We start from the raw sequence: 21730 nt of genomic DNA on the forward strand, positions 1-21730 counted from the left end.
CTTTCAGTGTCATCAGTGGATCGAAGTGTGGAAAGAGCTTCCATTTTAAGTTGAATATTGTAATCAAAACAGAAATCAGGCTTTCTCTGTACAACTGATGCAGAGGACAGTACTTGGAATTACATACCTGGGCAGATCAGCCTGAACTTAAGGCATTGTGAAGCTACACTGATACTTTACTGTTAGATTGTACAAGTGAGTTTTATGATCTGCACTGTCTGGCAGTATATTTTAAAGTGATGCTCAAACAGCTCTTGAACTGTAAAAACAAGTAGTTCATACCTGTCTGCCAGAGAGATTCAGTTCTTATTCATGTATTTGTAATCAAGCAAGGTTTTTGAACTAACTTTCCATTTTACATAACTGCACTATTTTTATTTGTGGTCTCTTAACTTCAGAATGCTTTTTTACACCTATTCCCCAGGCCCAGAAGTGATGATGACATTAAGAACATATGGCAAAACACCTATATATTTTCTTACAAGCCTTTAATTTAGTGTTAAGGAGCAGGATGATAGTAAACAAGTTTTTTGAGATAAGTACATGAAGAAAATCTTTAGAAGTAATTAGATTTTGATATTTTATATCTGTACTTTATTTTTATCAGCACAGGTGCTTCTGCATTTCAATACTTCTATGCTGTGGTCAGAAGAAAGTTGGTACATTAGATTTTAAAGTAATTTTCAAATCAAATATAATTTTGTCAGTAGCTATTGAACTTCATCATTCCATGCCAAAATCGCGACAGAATTCAGTTACTGTAGCAGATGACAGAAGACAACCTTGTACTTTTTCTAGTCCTGCTCCCTTAGCACTTTGTATGTAAATTTATCATTTTGGGTTCTAGTTTCTCTGGTGTGAAAATAACTATTACATTCAGAAGGTCGCAAAAATTTCATTTTGGCAAAGCCTTGAGATAGATTCTGGGTTTGGTTCCAATTCACAGTCCAATTGTTATAAGGAAGCAGTAAATCTGTTTAAAGAGGTGGGAGTTTCTGAGGTACATGAAGTCATGAGAAGCTTAGGATAAAGCATACAGATTTCTCAGGTGGGAAGCTTGTATTCCAGGGGGCTGAGAGAACAGCAGAGACTTTTTTCACAGAAATTCCATTTCTGTATATGCCTTGGTTTCTTTTGCTTAAAGAAAAGCAGGGCATAATGTGTCTCTGAAACAATCTACATTAGTATTCGCTTACAATGTTTGAAAGGTTATAAAAGAAAAATGCCTTGAATTATAATGCTCAGTGTGGGATGTAATTGCCAGTAGGTCATGAATCTAAGACAGGACTCACTTCATGTTAAGAGAATCTTAAATTTGAATACTTGATGTATCCTGGATCATTAGCTTGCTTTTAAGTCAAAACCAGATAATCTCCTGAAACATAATGGAGTGGTTTATCAGTAATTATATTCTCTTCTTTTTCCCATAATTTTTCCTAATGTGTGCATTTAGCTATTCTCACCAAAAAATATATATGTATCTATGTCACAAAATATCTATGTACCACTGTTATTCATATAATTCCATAACATTTTGATTATTTTCAAAACCTTTGAGCTATGAGAAATGTTTTACATACTGCTACAAGACAGCTTCAAGTAAAAGACTGCAGAATATTAAATGAGAAAAGTGTTACTGCTTTTTAAAGTATTATCTTGGTAAAATGGTGTTTTGTTTTCTTAGTCTTGTTGCTGTTTCTAAATCTACAGCATATATATTCTTACTGCCTTTATTTACAAGACATTATTACTGCATTATCCTCCTGCTTCCTTGCAATAATTTAGTTGGGTTTTTTTGCTAATTACTGCATACAGGATGATGAAAATCAGAATTTAGGAACTCGGCTTAAAGATACTGAAGAAGAAAACTCAAGACTGCAACGAACAGTCAGCCTGCAGCAGTCTCAGATTGAGAAGTACAAAATGTTGTCACAAGAAGCAAACAAAAAAACTGAAGGGTTACAACAAGAGGTCACTGCACTAGAAAAGGTATTGCAGATATTAGTCTTATTTATCTCAAAAAAGGGAAAAACCCACATGCAATTATCCTCTGTTCCCTGATGGAGTGATAGAGCCATGTCCAAAGATCTCATTAGTGTTTCAATGTTTGTTAATTTATAAATAGTATTTTTAAATGGCCTAATTTTTTTTTTTAAGGAAGAAATAATATCTTTTGCTAACTTTTTCTTCTGCTTTTACAGTCATATATTTCTGTGTTTTGAAATTAAATTCCTATGTAAAAGACACAAGAGACAAAACTACCTTTTCAGCAACTGCTGTCAAATTTAAAAACTAATCCTGAAAAGTACAAGGAAATTCCATTTTTTTGGGTTTTAATTATAATTTTTTTTTTAAATTGCTTCTTTAAATTCTATTGTAAGCTGTTAATCTAGTGAACATTTTTTTTTAAAGCACATGCAGCTTATAACGGTATCTTGTGCAGGTAAGGGAAGGGATGTGCTTGTTGTTGCACGTGGAAAAGCAGGCCCTGCAGTGTGGCTGAGCCCAAGTGAGCGTGGCTGCTGTCCCACAGCAGATGGCTGCAGACACAGCTTGCTTTGTTTGGAACTTAATCTTAAGGGCAGCATGTGTTTTTTTTTAATTACTCAGAGCTAGAGAGGTTGACTTCAAAACCATGTAATACACAGAGTGTTGGGTAGTACTTGTAATACAACCAGGAGAATGTTTCAGTTAAAAAAATGGGGAAAACAGAACACAGCTCAGCCCATCAAAGGCTCATACTTCCATTAAATCATAGTATGGATTTATGTAGGCATGCTTGTATCTTAATGTTTTGTAGTTCTGGCATTTTAAAACTAACATGGTCCTTGGGGTTTTTTTGTGCAGATACTTGGAGGTTTTAAGTTTCCTTAAACTGATTGTGATTCTGTGAGGAAAAATATTCAGTACTAGTGTTTATGCTACTCATCAGCTCACAGTCAATAGGGCCTAGAGATTTACAGTAATTTAGTTCCTTCTCTTAAAGCAAGACAGGACAAATTATATTCAAACCATCTGGGACATAAATTTGTTTAACCTGTACTTACAGCCTTCTGGAGTGGCAATTTCCACCACTTCCTTGCACACAGTCACAGTTAGAAAGTATTTAGGAAATGGGATGAAAGGTTTATTCACTTCCCCTGTACAGGTACCATAGCCAGAATATGGTCACTTCCCTCACTGGTCTTTGCTTTGGATTTACCATCCTCAGTTGCTTCAATTGTTCCTCATAGATGGTGTTTTCTAAAATCCCTCAAGCTTGCCAATCAGTCATGGTCATGAAAAACAGTGGTTATCCTTTAAAATACTAAGACAGCAAAAAAAAAGCAAGTATATGTAATGAAAGATTCTCTGCTAATTCAGAAGTTATTTTACATATTTTCTCTGCTATAATAAATTATCTAACTGCAAAAACCATGCATGTAAAAAGAATTCTGCAGTAACTGCTTAAATCTCCAGTGGATTTAGAAGTCTAAAAACTGCTCTATTTTTTAGATATGAAGTATTATTCAACCCTATTTAATTAATGTAGTGTAGATCAATTCTAGACGTGTTTAAAAGCAATTTCCTGTGAACACAGGCTTGAAATGGTGCTACTGTGCTGCTGAACTCTCCTGACTCTTCAGTCTAGAGAAAGTTTTCTGTATAGCTGAATTCATTAATCCCCCAGGTACTTTTTGTATGTGCCTAGGCAAAGATTCTCACCTGTTTTACACAATTTACCTGAAACATGGCAACTATTGCATTATTTTTACATTTTCTTCTTCTGGTGTCCAGTCTCTGTAAGCATTACTGCTGCAGCACCCACCTAAGGCACTAACTGAATTCTTATGCTCCCAGACATTTCCATCTTGTTCTTTCCAGCATTTCATTTTTTTTCTATCTAGTTGATCTCATAAATGCTATCACCTCGCTCATCTGTTTTTCACCACTGGTCTACAAGAACATTCTTTTCTTTGTGTTCTTTCTCACTCAGCAAAGCTCTAATGTTAGATAGTGGTCTGGGAAACACTAAAGTTGTACTCTTATTCTTTTTAAGCTTTTGTGCAGGGGTTTACCACTTGCCTTGAAGAAAGGCTTGATGTTAAGTACAGCTTCTCTCAAAACTGTTTTTTGGGGAGGTGTTGCAGAGCTTCCTAAAGATAGCAGTGTTGCCTGCACTGCTGCTGGGAGGACAGAAGGCCTGGTGAGGGTTACCTGTGGGCCATCACAGCCCCTGCTGATACTCAAGTGCCTCAGCCATGGCAGAACAGTGGGGAAAATCCAGAAACTGAAATGGGATGAAATTTTAAAACACAGTTGTTTATCCTCCCCACTCTTAGAGAAATATTATATGATAAAACTAATCCAGCTTTGACTTAAAGTATTGAAGAAATGGCAGAAATCTTGCCTAGTTACAAAATAAAACATGTATTTCAGGCATTTTTAAGATTAAAAACTTGGAGTCTAATATATTTAACAATATACCCTCACTAGATGACTTGCAAAAAAGTCCTTGATAAGGTATTATGTGTGACAGCAAATGTCAAAAATCCCTAAAAGGATTCTTAGAATTCTTTCATTAAATGATCTGATTAGCTGATAAGTCATTTGCATTGCATGTAGACTATTTTTCTTGGTCATTAAATGCTTGAACGACTATTCCAAAGCTTTTCATATTAATGCAGAATAAAATATATAGCACAAAAGATGTAATAGACTTCATTCACTACTCCATCATCTTGATACGAGACAAAGAGGTCAATTAGTATGTATTTCTTGGATAAATGATGTGGAAGTCTTGAGTAACCGCTACAGAATAGGTGTAGAATTGAGAAAATAGAACAGTTGCTCAGAAATGAGGCAGTCTGAAGGCCATCTCATTATCAGTAAGCCCCCTCTCTACCCTGATGAGACTTCCTGTGCCCATTACTAAAAATTTGATACTTTAAAGAAAAAGTCTATTTCTTTTTCATAAAACACGAGATGTGCTCTTTCTGCCAGAGCTGTTTATTTCTTTTACTTTGTATTTATATTCCCTGATCCTAGTCTCATTATTCTGTTCCTCAAGTTGGTTTCTTTCTCTCATTTCCCCACTTACAGCACTATGAAATACTGTCAGCAGAGTCAAGAGACAACTGCTTTGATTGGTGCCATAACACTCGATGAACTATTTTCTGCCAGATGAAATAGTTAACTACCCTCAGCCATCTGCAGTAGGCTGCTTTAACTTCTTGGTGGTAATTGCATGTACTAATCTCTGGGGCAAAGAGGTGAAAGGAGCAGGTGGGAAGAAGCAGCTGGGAACAAGACCCACCATTCCAGAATCTGTCATAGAGTGGACATAGTGATATTTTTTTCTCTTTTTCTGACTGATCATACAAGGTTTTCAGTCTTATATGATCAGCTTCACAATTTACCCCAAGAGAAGCTTAAAAAAAATAAAGATGAGCAAGATCCTTTTTCAAGGTTTCAAAATAAAAGGGGTTTTTTTAATGGTAGAATTGTCTTTGAGACAGATTCTGTTACAGACCAAAGAAGTTCACAGACTCTTCAGCTTTCAAGGCTGAGTCTTTTTGTGTGTTGTTGATACAGCATTCATTAGAAGACCATTATTCATAATGTTTTTATTGGTTTGTCCTTTGCTTCTTAAATAGGAATTGGAGAGTCTAAAGCGTGCCCAGAAGCAGGCTGCAGCCACTCAGAGTGCAACAGAGGTTCGTTTAAACAGGGCCTTGGAAGATGTGGAGAAGTATAAAGTGGAGCTGAATAAACTGAAGCAAAGCAACAAGGTACTATGGCTTAGGAAAGCAGTTTCCATTCTGTAATCACTCAGAAAAGCTAGAATGAGATAAAAAACTTGATGGCCTGGAAGCTTCGTATCTCTTACAGGCAGCCCCAAAATTAACTTGGAGAAAGTCACAAAAGGCCTCAATAAGCTATCTTAGAGGATACTACTGCAGCCTCTACAGGAAGAAGAAATGTACAGAATGAAGTTAAAGCCTTTCTGATTTTCCTCATTTGTGTGAAATTGAGACATGTTTAGAAAGAGGGAGAAGTACACATGCACACCTAGCATATACAAAGGCAAACCACAGCTCTTACTGCCAAGATTTTATTTTCTTTTTTAAGCTTTAATGTGGGAGTATTTTGATTAATCCCATTTCTTTTCAGAAGTGTCATGTGTGGCTACTGTTTGTCATTTTCTTATGTAATGCCAGGTTTCATTGGTTAAAGCACCATTTTCGTAATGAATATGTTTCTCCTTTTCTTCCCTTGGTAGGATGTAGCTAACCAAGAACTCAAAACGATTGAAGAGTTAAAAACAGAAAACAAGAAACTGCAGAAACAAAAAGGAGAGCTAATTACAGGTTTTAAAAAGCAGTTAAAGTTAATTGATATTTTGAAGAGACAAAAGGTAAGGAGCAGACTATGGGTGTATTTCAGTTAACAACCTCTAGCTAAATGCATCTACTGTCCAGTAAAGTAATCCTGAAAACTGTGAGTTTACATGGAAGGAAATTAAAATGAGAAGAATCTATACTAAGAGATATTTCCCAAATCAAATTATTTTCCACTTACTAGTTCCATCACACTTTTCACTTAAAACACTTGGGATGTGTGCAGTCATTTCCATCATTGCATCTCCTTCTGAGGCTGCATGAGACATGTAGAGCTATGGGCTGGACAGGACCTTAACACCACAGAGTGGGACACTTCCAGTTACTTACTCTGCAGAATCTCACGGGATTCATTTTGGGATGGAGTCAGTGCACTTCTTGCACTCTCAAACCAAAGCTGTAAGACAGCTAAAGCAAGCAACATATGGTGGCTTGTTGAGCAGAACCCCCTTTGAGAAGGGCCAGCTTTAGAGATAAGAAAGCAGAACATTTTATTTACCTTTTGAGTACTCAGTGATCACCAGACCTTTAGTAAACACTTTTGAAGTTGTTGAGCCCCAAGAGGAAGAATAGTTCTGTATGAAGTGGCAACTTAAGTGTGTGTATTTTGCACCCTGATCCTAAGAACTGGGAATTGCAATATAAAACTACACTTTTGAATCTGGAATACCTCCCCAACACAGAGCAAAGGAGGACAGGTAAGTGGAATAAGAGGAACTGGGACTGCTTATGTATTTCCAATGCAAGAGAATTTTTCTGGCAGTACCAGGATGCAGAGAAGATCCTGGGGATTCACCTAGCAGCAATAGTGCTAGCTTAGCCTTTGACTGGCCCTTCTAGCTCTGCAATTTTATTTTGAGAATGAAAACTACACAGCATTCACTCAAAATATGTTCTTCCAGATGAGGTAGCTTGTTGTCCTCTGGAACATGAATTAACTGGAATGAGTGTCACAGAGCAGCATTTCTGTTTGACTGGGAACCAAATCCATGGTCTCAGACAGATGTCACAAACTGCATTGAATACATTTTCAAGCAATTACAAATGCTGTATCAGAACTGCAGATAGGAGAGAATGCCACTTACCTTTTCTTACAAAAAGTGTTACTCACAGAAGAAGGATGCTGTGAGTTGTTCTTTCTGAAGAGACTTTGACTGGAGGAACATGGAAGAGGCTGGGGCTAACCCTGCCCCTTGCAGCTTCTGGCAGAAGGAACTAGGGAAGGGCAGCTGAAGCTCACATGTGCTCACAAGCAGTGGAAGGACTTCAAGTCTGCTTCAAACAGGCCTTTTGTTGAATCAATTAGGAAAACCTGACTTAGGCTATTTGTGTAGTGTTTGTGTGGCAGGTTCAGATGCACAGAGCAGACAGAGCCTGAAGAATGACAGAGGGAAAACATTCCCCAAAGACCTTAAATATCAGGAGTAGGATGAGATTTGCTTTGTAATAGCTTTAATGTTAAATTGAATATTGATCAGCTTGAAAGAACGTGGACCAGTTTTCTTACATGTGTTCTTCAGAAGTCACAACACTTGTCAGATTTTCAGGAATTTCTGTGCTTTATTAAAATCCATAAAATATCCCAGTTAGCCAGGATTTTGTATTGGTCATTCATACTATTTTACCTTCTGCTCACTTTTTTTTTTTTTCAGATGCACATTGAAGCTGCCAAGATGCTTTCTTTTACCGAAGAGGAATTCATGAAAGCTCTTGAGTGGGGAAATTATTGATCCCATTAAATAGCTTCTGAAAGATGAGTCAGATGGTACATTATTTTGAGACTGTATATGAGTCCTTGTTAATAACTGTATATCCCACTGAATTGATTTTGTTGATTTTACTTATGTTTAAATAGTTAAACTTTTGTAAGCCTGATAGCTTGTGTTGTAATGTTGTATGAAACACAAATTTCTACTTCATTGTCAGGCCAAACTGCCCGTTCTGTAAGGAGCAGAGGAGCACAGACCATGCAAGGAATATTCCAACAAGTGAACTTTGTTATCAGTTTGCTCTGTTCTAGTATTTAAAACTGTACCTTACCTATGGTCATATTCAGTCCAATGGAAGTCAGGATTTAGTCTCAGAAAATTCCTCATTGCAACAGAAATAAACTAACCAGTAATCCACTTGAGAAGAAAATGTCATGTCCTTTTTAAAACACGTGGTTGGAAAATTGGCCTTGTCTGTTTTCTGTAACAGATCTCCCCTCAAAGCTAGCTGGTCTGGCATCTAATTTAAGCACCAACAGCTCTTTTATAGAAATGACCATAACTTGTTTTAGTGATTACATCTGAGCGCCCCTGGCTGGCATACCATGCATGAGACTTGCCCCTCATCACCCAGACAGACTCCACAGTCCCATGGAGCTGTATTGTGGAAAACTGTTCCTTCAGTCAAGGTGAAAGTATTAAACCTTTCCCTGGCCATCAGCTGCTTCTTTGGGATACAGACAGGAGCAAAGACTCCTTATTCACAAATGCTCTACAAGCATCACATCCATAAAAATTTCATTACTCATCATTGTAATCAATAACTAGAAAACAGATTCAGGGTAGATGAGCTGAGCCTATGTTGTGTACATTAATGAACAGGAGCAAAACAAACCTGTGTTGCTTCCTTGAACCTCTGCCACACCTCAGCTATTTCAATGGATTCATCCCTCAGAGTAAGTGAGTAAGAACATGGGACAAAAACAGTCAGTTTATGCACTGAAAGAAAGGTATAAAGAGTAGTTCTGACCTCAGAATGACACAACATATCTGCTTAGATCCCACCAGTGAAGTACCTCAGATCTGCCTCGTGGAGATGAGACACACTACATTTGAATGAATGAGGATTGTAGTAGTGTAGTGCCAGTGCAGACACATCTTCCCAGAACTAGTGCATTAGGAGAATCCTTCAGTCCAGACTGGAATACACATGCTAGGTTAGGTTTCTGCTGCATTGCTGAAGAAAACATTTCTAACATTACTACATGACTGAGAATAATTGAGAACTCCAAAACAGTTTATTGGTGAAAAATGAAAGTGGAGCACACACTTCTATAAAACTAACTGCTTATCCGTTTAGAATTTTGGTTTTAAAATGAAGGCTGTTAATGATATTAAAAAGGAATTCCTCACTGTTTAAAGCAAATGGAAGTTTTCACTGGGAATCTGGTGACACCTAGTGGCAAAGCAGGAGCTGAGCTGGGGTTCAGCTCTCTTCTGAAAGTTCATTACCTCTTCTCTGCTGGTAAGCCAGCCTGAAATCTTCTCCAAGCATGTTAATGTCGTTTTCGTCTTTGAGTATTCCCTGCATTAACGGGAAAGAAACATCAGAAGGTAAAACTGAGCAGAGAGATTACTATGGATCTCTGACATTTTCCGTGGAAGAAAATATGGTATCCATAATACCATAGTAACTTTAAGGCAAGCCTGAAAACCGTCACAAAACCTGAACAGGTGAGTTACAAATTGGTGCTGCCTTTTTTTTCTAACAAAAGACAACATTTAGCTGCATTCTCTTGCTCACAGGAGTGATTAGAGTACAGCACAGGGGCAGGTTTAGTAAAATCAAGCAACTGCAATAAAAAGAGGCCCTGGCTGGGCTGGGCTCTGTCTCCCCCTTTACCTGTGTTGGAGGTAACTCATACAAAGAAATAACTTGGGAAATCAAGTAATGCTGGACAACTTAATCAAAAACTGTTTTTGAGAAGAGAAGCTTCACACAGGAATCTAAATTTCTAATTCTAAATTAATTTTACTGCTAAAAATATGTGCGACCCACAGAACATACCTAGCAACATTTAAAAAAGAGGTAAAAAGTTACAAACTGCATTTATATTGGAAAGTTTCCTATTTGGTAGCACTCTGCTGTTTAACCATTTTGAGTGAAGTAACGTGATGTAGGAACACCCAAATCAAGACACAGTGTTGAAGCAGAGAACAGAAAAGCAGAATATCATACATGGCACATGCGTGAGCCTTGGACACTGAAATTGCCAAGGCTTCCTACAACAGAAAATTCAGACCAGAGAAGTTTATCAAAATGTTCTCAATATGAGTTATCCTTTAATTAAATCTACATTAGAGAACAACTCCAAGTGTTACAAACTCCTGCACCAATTATCATATTACTATTTGAATAAAAGTTAAACTCTGCTCTACTTAAGTTTTTCCAGTATTGCAGAATTTCTTTAACCAGCTGGATAGTTCCCTTTCTACTGTAAATGCATTTTTACATCCCTAAGGCAGCTCTCAGTTCATTTGTGTACTATTAGGAGATCTTTCCAATCATGAAGCACAATACAAAATAAAGTGTAGTTTATTCCTATTGCAATAACTGCTTCCATCTTTTTAACTTTTAAGAACACCGGCATGAACAGAGCAAGCTCTGTAATGCTTCTGTAAATGCTGCAGTTCATTGCACTGCTGCAGAGTCCATAGTTAGGGAATATTTGGCAGACAAGCCAGAGAGCTGCAAGAAATTGCTGCCAAAACCCCAACTGAGAAATTTGGTTTTGGAAACGGGTTTTAAGATGTGGTGGAGCCCTTTCTAGCTAGAGAAGCCCTGCTGTAGAACTCATGTTCCGTATTTCAAACACTGGCCGTGCAAAGCGCTGCGGAAGCTTTCGGCGGGTTCTGTGCAAGGCATCAATAGTGCAGAGAGCCCAAAGCCCCCAGCTGAAAGAGCAGTGCTGTAAACGGGTCCCAGCTCAAAAGCAAAAGGAAGAGGTGAGTGCAGGTGAGCTGACACAGTAAGGACATCCACTGACTCCAGGAACTGCCACAGTTCTGCAACTTCACCTTGAACTATCCAGGACAAAACCAATTTACAGGACAGACATTAAAATTGTTTTTATTAAAATTGTATTTAAAACACAGTTCACTTACTCGAGGAAGATAACCCAGCAATTTCCATGCATGCTCTTTCAAGAGTTTCTGTCTCTCCTCTTCAATAATTGCACGGATACGTTCTTGTCTTCTCTTTTCTAGCTCTCTTTCTTCAAGTTCACGCTCCTACAATAAACAAGTTTGCCTAAGTTCTGTTTCAGCTCTGTGAGCATTTGTTTCCACCACTCTCCACAACAGCATAAAGAGAAAAAATTTTAGCGGAGTAAATTTTGAACTTCCTAATTCCTGGTCACAGGAAATGCTCTTGAAAAGGATAGAAGAGTGTATGGAAAACCCCACAAAGCATTGTTTAAATAATGTCTGTCTGGCAACTGGAAAACAATCTCAGACAAAAGAAAGAACTGAATGGCAAGTCGTGGGGTGAGTCTGCTATCCAAGTGTTTGGTGTCAGAAGCCCTTTTGAAGGCAGGCAATGTTCAGTTCTGGTGGCTTTTTGGCTCTCAGATGAGTTAGTCTGTTCCAGCCCTACTGTTCTAATCCAGAAAGAGGAGCAATAGGTATGAATTCTCACACTGATGACTGGAAATTGCAACTGACATTACACAGGTGATTTATACCCTATACACAGGTCTCAAAACAACAGTATGGGATTCCATGTCTTGCTTTCAGCTTATGCCTTTTTGTCCTCAGATCTCAATAAAAGGGACTTAACCTCAAAGCAAGGCTAGGCCTTCCCCTCCTCACGCATCATTATCAATGCAGCTGACCAGCAGTTGTGTTGCTGATCTCATGGCTCCTGAAGAGGTATTTGCAGTACACAGCTACACAGGAGGGCAGGAATGTTGTTGACCCCCACCTCTTGAGCTACAAAAAAAGTTAGCTCTAAAAAATATCTTTTTCTTGTTAAAAACTGAAACAAAGTCCTGATTCCCCCCACTATTCTCTGCAATTCCTATCACCTTTCCCTACCAACATCAGCATTGTTCTTTAGGATAGCACAAGTATTTCCATATTAAACACAGTGCTCAAACCAAAGGTGCATGTGAAACTCTTACTTTTTCTGCGATACACTGTTTGCGACGGTCCTCAAGAATTTTTTCCATGGCCATTTTGTGTTCAAGCTGTTTCATTCTCCGTTTCTGCGCGTTCAGCTGCTCAATGCGATCATCCTCGGCCAGCTTGGCCAAAATCCGCTGCCGGAGAGCTCTGTCCTCTTCTCTCATAGCTTCTTGTGCTGCTGCCTTTAGAGCAAACTGCTTTTCATACGCTTGCCTTAAGTCTAGGCGCTGCCTTATTCTCTTTTCAATTTCTGCCTATAAAGGAAATATAGTAAAAGGTTACTGAAAATACTTTGAAAAATTCTCATCAGCAGCAGCCAATCTATTCCATTTATCTTGGAATAAATTTACTGTAGCTCTTAACTTCTAGCATAACTAACTGGAGTAAACATTCCGTATCTGACAGTGCTCTCCAGTATTAATCAGCTTGGCAAAAGTCACAAGATTCTCAAAATTAAGTCCAAAACCAAAGGGGATTTTTTTTTCCCACTATGATGAAGGGAATCAACACGACAGTCATCCTGAACAACACTCTAAAAACAGCAGTGTTTGGTATCTCAACAGTATGTTACATTTTGTCACCCACAGCAGGGTAAGACAGAGTGTGTCCAGGCCTATAGGAAATAGACATGCAGAATAAAAGCAGTTAATTAATCTGCTTAGCTTAAATCTAAACTTGAAAGTTACTGGTATTCTCCTTCACGTGATAAATAAATGTATAAATGGGTCACAAGGGTATTCAAAACCTTTACTTGCCTTCCTGGTTGAAATTAAATACATTAGGAACAGAAAAGGAAACGCAAAGAACAAAATTTTCTCTCCGAAACCTAAGCTAATCTATAAACTGCCTGTCTGACTGAGAATTTTTAGAAAATAGAGTTGAAAATAAATACTTTGTGCTAGAACATAACTGAAAACCCCAAAATCACAAACAACACTGCAGACTTAAAAATCCAAAGCATGGAAAAAAAATCCTTTGTGTACCTGCCAGCACTTACCATCTCCTTATTCCTTTCCATCGCTTCTTGTTCTTCCAGATACAGATCTTGGAGGATTTGTTCCTGTTCTTTACGCCTCTGTTCTTCTCTTTCCATGGTCTTGGCAACCTGTTACAAGAAGGAAAGGTTTCTAAATGAAAGACAAAAACATACAACAATTTTTTCTACAATTTCAATTTTTCATACCATGTCTTGAACTCTCTGTTTTTTCTCCTCAGTGTCTCGAACTTTAGCCATCCAACCATCTTCTCTTTGTCGTTGCATGTTGGCAAACTCCATAATTTTCCTATTTTCTTCTTCCATCTCTTCTTGTTTCCTTTTCCTCCAGATAGCTTGTTCTTTTATAAACTCTTCAATATATGTCTGAGTTTCTCTTATTTTATCTAACTTCCGTTGTTTTTCCCTGTAGAAGATGGAAAAAACCTGTTAAAATAATTATTTAACATACTGTAGAGTAAGCAAGTATTTAACCAGATGCTCACCATTAACAACATATTCCTGAGACTAAGATTCAAATTACTGTCCTTAACCATTCAGCTGGAAACTGGACAGCTAAATTGACAATACTTAGTAATAAACTGCCCCAAGAAGGGACTTTCATGTCTAACACCCTTCTGGAAGGCAGACTGTACACAGAAGTACACACTGCTGCTGCATTTTATATATGCCCCACCAAAGAGAAAGAAGAAAAGAAAGCCCAATAGCACCACAACCCCTGAACTTTTTATTTACACTGAACTCTCCCTGCCTCCACACACAAAACTCTGCCCTCAGAAACCTCCTTCCCTGTTCCTAAGACATGCAAACAAAGCATCTGGTGGCAAGGCAGGGACACAAGGAGAGGTAGAAATGTGAAATATGCTGTTGTGTCCAACATGATGAGCCCAATGGAAGCCCTCCTGCAAATAAGCTGGATTTCATATTTGGGGAACAAGGACACAAGAGTGACTAGGACATTCTGAGGTTTCAACAGGAAAATTCATGCAAGTTTCTTGTTACTAAAATGTGACCAAGGGGAACTAAAATGGGCCTTAGTATATAGGGAATAAGTGCATGCAAATTAGCTTTCTCTGCAGAATTATATGAGTTGCTTTGTTTTAAATTAATAAATAATAAAAATTCAAACTAACTAACATTTGGTCTTCTTCATAGATCTTTTTTACAATTTCATCAATCATGTGTTTCTCTCTTAGAAACTCTTCATAAGCCTCTTGCTTCTTCTTCTCCTGTTCCTCAACCTGTTTGTCCAGTTCTTGATGGTATGTTTTCTTCTCCTGGTGTCTCCTCAGTTCTGCAGACATTTCTTCTTTCAGATACTTGTCATACTCCTCCTTCATCTCCTGGGCTACTTCATCCTCCCATTTCTAGGGAGAAAAAGGCAATGCAAGATTCCTTTTCACTCCCACTACTACAGCTTGTAAGGAAAAAATACACACTATGGAAAGGAACTATGCAGCATTACCAGAAATGAAAGTCTTCACCTCAATCTATAAATATAGAGCCTTAACATGCTTAATAGCTTAATCCAGTCAGTAGAAGCCTTGAAGGGCACCCTCAAGATCTGACCAACTGGAGGAGCACTAAAAATACTTAAAGAACAAAGTACTGAGCATTTGAGCTCAGGTGTGGAACTCACTCACATGAGCACAATGACTGGAACGAGGCTGGGCTACAGAGAACACCCTCAACGAGCACATTGCTATACAGCAACTGCCTGACTGAACCCTGTATAAAGCATTAACACCACCAGAATCACCTGCCTGATCACCAACATCTTTGTATAGATAAATACAAGTTTGCAAGTCTTTCTGAAGTTACCCAGATCACTGTTTGGAAAGAGTAACATTGTTTTCAAGAACCAGACTATGAGGTAAGGATTCACCACTGTAAACACTGTACAAAGGGTATCATAGTTTTGATTTTGGTAAATACTACAAAACCAGTAAAATAACAACTATAACCAGTCATACAACTAATTCAATCACTACTCCTTCAATTGCAATGGCAAAGTAAACCTTTTTCTTATAGCTAGTTATTACTGGTTAATTAATCCTTCATAACACAAAATATACTTTCAATAACATTGAATGCTTGAACAGTATTTTAGATTTAAAAAAATCAAAGGAAAAATCTTCTACACAATCCATACAAAGAGTTACGTGACTCAGGTGCTGGGATACACTAATTACCATGTTCTCATTGTATATAGCTTTTTTTTCAGCAATCTGTGCAGCTCGTTCTTTATTCATATAAGCAGATTTCAGCTTTCTTTCTAACTCTCGAAGTTCAAGACTGGAGGGGAAAGAAACAAATTATCCTATTACAAGGGGGTAGGTATCTAGGGGAAGAAATTACGTTTCCATCACTATTTAAACATAGTATTTTTCATTGGGGCAACCCTGATGAAAAATATTGCTCTAGTTAAAGGGCAGAAAAAGAAAAAAAAAAATCCATTTAAAAACAAGAGTTACCTATATTTTTACATGTGCTATTGACAGTTCTGCATACTTCACTTCTAACTATATAAGCACAGGTACACGTACATACACATGTTTGCTCACAGATATGCCCAAGTGTACATATACATATATTCAGAATGAAAATTTTGTGGATCAACGATTTTTATTGACATAATTTGCTTAAAATTAACTTATTATTATACTCTGATCACAAAGTAACTTTTCCTTCCAGGTCTGAGTTGTCTGCACTCCTGCTACAGCTTTCCCAAATCTGATAAACAGGAGCAGCCAGTTTGATACAGCTGGGAAATTTCTGAATTACCTGTTTGCTCTGACTTGTTGCCTGATCTTCTCATCTTTCATTTTCTCCAGGTCCTGTCTCGCCAGCTCAGCCGCCAGCTTTTGCTCTCGCTCCAGCTGCAGCGCTCTCTGCTTTCTGTTCTCTTCTGCCTGATGAGAACAAACAATTTCCGTACCAACTCTCGCACTGAGAGAAGGCAAGGAGACTGTGCAGTCAAGCAAGACTTTGCAAGTCAGTAAATAATTGTTAATGGGGGAAGCTTTTGACAGGCAAAGGTAAAGCCAGGCGAACTCTTGTCCTCACCTTCCCCCTCCCCGAGCGCGGCCGCCCCCGCAGCTCTTACCGCCCGCAGCGTCTCATCCAGCCGCCGCTCCCGCTCCAGCTCGGCCCGCAGCCGGGCCGCCCGCCTGCCCCACTCCCGCTCCTCGGACGCCTGCGGGCGACAAGGGAGAGGCGGTGGCGCAGGACAGCCGCGGGGACCCGCTCCTCATGCCACCCCCGTCACGGTCCCGTTCCCCATGCTGCCCTCGGTCCCTCTCCTCTCACGGTCCCGCTCCCCTTGCCGCCCCCAGCCTCACTCCCCTCACGGTCCCGCTCCCCTTGCCGCCCCCAACCTCACTCCCCTCAGGGTCCCACTCCCCATGCCGCCCCCAGTCTCGCTCCCCTCAGGGTCCCACTCCCCATGCCGCCCCCAGTCTCGCTCCCCTCAGGGTCCCGCTCCCCATGCCGCCCCCAGTCTCGCTCCCCTCAGGGTCCCACTCCCCATGCCGCCCCCAGTCTCGCTCCCCTCAGGGTCCCGCTCCCCATGCCACCCCCAGTCTCGCTCCCCTCAGGGTCCCACTCCCCTTGCCGCCCCCAGCCTCGCTCCCCTCAGGGTCCCACTCCCCATGCCGCCGCAGTCTCGCTCCCCTCACTGCCCCCCCTTTACCATCCCGCCGGCCGTTGCCGTGGTAACGCGCGGCGCCGCCGGGCTCCAGGACACGGTTTCACTTCCGGGGAATCGCCCTCGCTGATTGGCCAAGATGGCGACCCGACCCCGACACTCGTAGCTAGTGGGCGGGGCCATGGGTGAGTGACGTCACCGCGAGGGGGACTTTGAAAGACGATATTTGATCGCATTTATTGAATCGTGACTTTAAATTAATGCACTTGACTCACCTCTAAACACCAACCCCAGGTGGCAGCGTTTAATTAAGAATTTATCCGCTTCACAGCTATGACGACGAATCTGCAGCAGGTATGGGAAATAGAGGCACAGGGCAGAACACAACAGCCAGAACATGAACCACGATCACAAAACAATGATTCTGGTGAGGTTATTTGGTACAGTGTATGCTTTATTTGGGAAAACGAAGCCCTCGATATCCTTACACCGAGCACAACTGCTCCCTACAGTTTTCCCGGATTGACTCTACTCCAGGAAGGAAATCAACGTTGTGGCACCTAATTTCCAAAGCCCTTCCCACCCACTTTCCTCACCTTAATGTTCTTTTCCACATTGTTGAGTAAAACTAAAGACATTTAAGCTTATTTAAAGCAGTATTTCAAATTCATTAATGTAATCTACTTTATAAAATTAATTTAAATTAATAAAGCTTAAAAGAAGAACACCTCTGAGAATTAGGTAACAAGTGTGGTTGTTTCTACTGACGCAGTGCTGGCTGTAGATGTGTCTATATCTTCTTGGGATGAGAACACTTATTATTTTAAATATTTTACAAATTTCCCCAAATTCCAGGAATTCTTTCTGAAGCTTTGGTTATTCTCTGTCTTTTTAATGAGAAACGCGTTTTCCCACAACGCTTGGGGAAGGGAGGAATAAACTACAGGAGACCATGTCTTTAAAAGATACAAGCAGAGAGAGACGAGACAGAAAAAGACCGTAAACGTTCCCTAACTCTTCTTTGCAAGTGGTGTTACCACTACACTTCCCTTTTCAACATTAGGCAAGGAAACAAGTAAATGTCAACCCCCTCCAGTCCCCCAGTGATTCCAAGGCATTGACTTAGAAAGAAGGAATCTTCTAACTACTCTGGCACAGCAGTGACTTTGAGTGCTCAAGGTTTGGAGGTGGCAGGACTCGGGGGAGAAAGATGCAAAAGATATTTTTGCTGTCCCTTCTCCTCAGTAAACAGCTATGCACCTCACTGGAAATAAACAGAATTTTCTTTCTTGCCAAACAAAAGAAGAAAATTAAGTCCCTGCCCTTCACTTCAGGAAATAAGAGCAAATAACCTTGAGATGTAAAATGTCATCTTTGTTCACATGACATCCTCCTTTTGGAACAGCGACCCTCTAAAAGGAGAGCACAAGCATACCTTGAGTCAGTCTCCAGGACAGCAAGGCACTCAGACAGAAAAGTGGGAGTAAAAATGCTTGAGCAAAATATATACCAGAGAACAATGGGCCAGTTCACAAAGTTATTTTTAAAATTAAGAGGTGGCTTGTATTTGCATGTAAAGTATTTGTTAGCAGTGTATCTTTCACAGACAAGACAGAACACAGGACTAATACCCTGAAAGATTCCCAGTGGAAAAAATATTTGAGGTTTCTAGTCCTTGGAGCCTCTACTGTTCTTTCCCATACATTTCACATTTGCTGAAGTGTGCTTAAAATACAAAGAAGAAAAAAAAATGCAACCAGAGAATTCTTTTGCCCTCATTACCTTATAGAACTTTGTGCTCAGAATCTCTTACCTTTAATGGCCTGATTTTTTTCCCCAACATAATTTAAGCACAGGGATAGCTCAGTAAACTGTGCCTGCAGATTTCCAAAGGAAGGTAAGTAACCTTCCAGCACATAGTCACTCCACATATTGAACAAGGGGAAAATAACCCAGAAACTCCACAGAAACATCCAATATGCGCTTGCCTCGTTCTCCCATTAAATGGAATATGTAAGAGATGGAAAACAATTGTTTCCCTCAACTTAGATGCAACTGCTGGTTCCATCTCTTGAGAGCACCCCCAGGAACTGCAGGCTGCTCTCCTAAAGCTTGGGCATCTTAATTTTCTTGTTCCCTCCCTCTGCGTCCGGCCAGAAGCTCCCCGTTTCAGTTTGTAACCACGGCTGCTCTGCAGCCCCCAGGCTCTGACTGCACCTCCCTCTTGGTTCATACTCATCTGCACCTGGCCAGCATTTCTGTGCCAGGCCCTCCTGGCACATCCTGTTCTGCTCCTCAAGGTCATCCCAGTCGGGTGCTCCTCCTCCACCGGAGAGGGAAGCACCTGGTTGTGCTGCTGCTCCTCCCAGCTGTGCACTCACAGCAGGTCACTGCTCCCTCGTGCCTTCTCGTTTGGGAAGGAACGGAGCGCTGTGCTGAAGACCTTCCTTCTCCTCCTGTCAAAAAGCAGAGCTCCTTGATGGCACTGATTAATTTCTCAGTTCAAGACCTAAGAATTTCACACTTGCAGAGCAGAGTTTAGTCCAGGCAGAGTTGCTCTGCTCTTCTAAAGAAGGAGAATAAAAATGCACTGTTTTAGCAACCAGCTATGTCAGACTCCTTAGAAATCCAGTGTGTTTATATTTAAGTTTTGTTTCCATTATGGAGCTTTTAGAATAACAGATAATGAAATATCTACCTTCCTGTAGTATGGAAAGGAATGAGTCCCAGCTGCATGACTGCTATCAAACTCTTATTGCATAGAGCATTTCTTTTTGCAGCAGCCTGGTTACAGCTATAGGTCAGTGACCTGATTCTCATTTCTTTTTCCTAAGAGCACTAAACCCTCCTAGAGCCTGAAAAGCTTTTAGGTAATCAGCAGCCAACTGTACAAATTAGAGTTAAACTCAGCAGTCCTTACTCAGGGTTAACACAGCATCTTAATAAATGAGTCAGTTCTTAAACTCAGTACCAGCACCCACTGATGAACTCCTGACAGCAAAGGGAAGACTGCTGAGAAATGCTAATGGTAAAAACAATGAAATGGAGCATTAAAAGGAAAAAGTAAGTTCCCTGTATTTAGCAGTTTCAGTTGAAGGTGATACAGGAACACGTAGCAGGAAAGGTCATTAAATGAAAATGGTGAAGCCATTTTGCAGGTTTACCTCTTTTCTAGGGCATTTTACCAGATGATCATAACATGAGACAGTGACAAATGAATTCCAGCTGAGATAAGATATGTGGGTCATGCTGACTTTGCAACATTATAAACCACTATTGGGGATAACACAGCTTCTCTGTGAGGTAATTTACCTTCTTTGGATGAAAAGATAAATGTGAATTAACAGGGAAGAGACTGAAACATCTGAGCTGTGTTATTGATCTACTAAGGACCTAGATAAGTCACAGAGAAACTAATGCTTGCTTTGCTTGAGATTAGTGATGGATGGGACAGCAGATTTAGCAGCTAAGGGGCTATCACTGTCAACAAAGCCTAAACACTAATTTTTTTTTTTTAATTATCCTGGAGTAGTAGGGAAAATATGCCCCATAGCAGCAGTAGGCAGAAGCAATCTTTTACTCATGACATGATGGACTCTAAACTAAAACATTACAAGAAACAAAAATACTCAGTGCTTCAAACGTGTTCAACAAAAATACATCTGTTTCTGATGAGACAAATGTGGGTTTAATAAATATTTAGTTGTAGGACTCAGTTTTCTGAGGGGAGCACATAATGCTTTCTGCTGAGAATGCCAGGCTTTCTGCTTCACCTCTAAGAATTTTTTTTAATACCTGGTCTGGGGACAGAAAATACAGTTCTTCTGCAAAGATTGTTGTAAAACACTGCTATAATGACACTTCTGGTTTTTGCAGCAAGACCTTTATCCACTTACCTACGATAACCAATGAAATAGACTAGGTATCCTAATTTCAAGCAAAAGGACTGAGTCCTTACTTAGGAAACTGAATGGAAATGATTTTTAGAAGAGAATCTAAAGGTTTATGAGTATGAAATTTCTGTTTTTAAAAGGTTTTTTAAAAAGTGTCTATTTACTGAGATTTTGACATGGGACCTCTTATACAACTATTTGTCAAAAGGTGCCCTTCAAGATAACAAGCTTCATTTGTAGCTTTTCATTTGAAAGGAAAGATTAGATTTTTTCCTATTCTGGCCTATCCTTGTCTTTTCTGTGAGGGGTGTAGAGGAGGCATTTGAATAACCAGCCTGCAAGTTTGTCTGCCAAAGTGCCATTGAATAGACAGAGGGAAAACTAAAACCAGTCAAGGCCTCCACCCACTGACCATCCCCCCAGCTGATTTTGGCTGGAATTAAGCACTGAACATGGTTTCCTTTTCAGTATTTTGTATGCAATGCCATCAGAACATGCACCTCTGGGAGAAAGATTTGTAATTTCCAAGGCTGAATGACATATTGCAAAATAAGCTATTAAGTGCTAAGCTTCACAACTCTTCCCATAGCAGCACCCATAAGAAAGCATACACTGAGCAAAAGGGTGAGATGGCATATGCTTCTTGGGGACTGCCCACTCCTGGGAAGCACCAAGTCCAGGTGCTGCCATGTGTTCTAACTGGAGTGCAGACTTGAAAGCACCAGGAAATGTACTTAGAAGTAAGAACCCCCTTCATTCCTGCAACATACTACCAAACACACATTCCAAAGAGTTCAGTTCAGCTTTTGTGAATAATTAAAAAGCTGAGGAGCTCCTAAGGGGAGCTTAGCAAAGAGCAGAATACTAAGAAAAAAGATGTCTGCTGCCAACAGAGTATTAAACAAATTAATCTGTAGCCATAA

The 21730-nt window shown here is 39.9% G+C and overlaps 2 protein-coding genes across 3 annotated transcripts in view; one reads left to right on the forward strand and one right to left on the reverse strand.

The window, feature by feature from the left end:
- TEX9 (testis expressed 9) overlaps window positions 1-8501 on the forward strand; it is a 21717-nt gene extending 13216 nt beyond the window's left edge. Inside the window, exons 9-12 of one of the 2 annotated variants that reach the window (XM_041469214.1) lie at window positions 1816-1989; window positions 5637-5771; window positions 6263-6397; window positions 8033-8501. In XM_041469214.1, the coding sequence (XP_041325148.1) occupies window positions 1816-1989; window positions 5637-5771; window positions 6263-6397; window positions 8033-8110 (522 nt within the window). In that variant the 3' untranslated portion in view covers window positions 8111-8501. The remainder of the gene's footprint in view (window positions 1-1815; window positions 1990-5636; window positions 5772-6262; window positions 6398-8032) is intronic. The other variant, XM_041469215.1, reaches the window with a different exon arrangement.
- Window positions 7816-17150, reverse strand: MNS1 (meiosis specific nuclear structural 1). Its single transcript, XM_041469213.1, is given in 11 exon segments — window positions 7816-9674; window positions 11255-11380; window positions 12271-12528; window positions 13272-13379; window positions 13458-13674; window positions 14406-14635; window positions 15461-15563; window positions 16053-16180; window positions 16375-16464; window positions 16960-17084; window positions 17087-17150. Coding segments are annotated over 11 exon segments (1548 nt in total). The 3' UTR covers window positions 7816-9575.
- Between the last annotated feature and the right edge of the window lie 4580 nt (window positions 17151-21730).

Source organism: Pyrgilauda ruficollis, unplaced genomic scaffold, assembly GCF_017590135.1.
Source record: "Pyrgilauda ruficollis isolate IOZ18807 unplaced genomic scaffold, ASM1759013v1 scaffold23, whole genome shotgun sequence".
Taxonomy (NCBI): domain Eukaryota; kingdom Metazoa; phylum Chordata; class Aves; order Passeriformes; family Passeridae; genus Pyrgilauda; species Pyrgilauda ruficollis.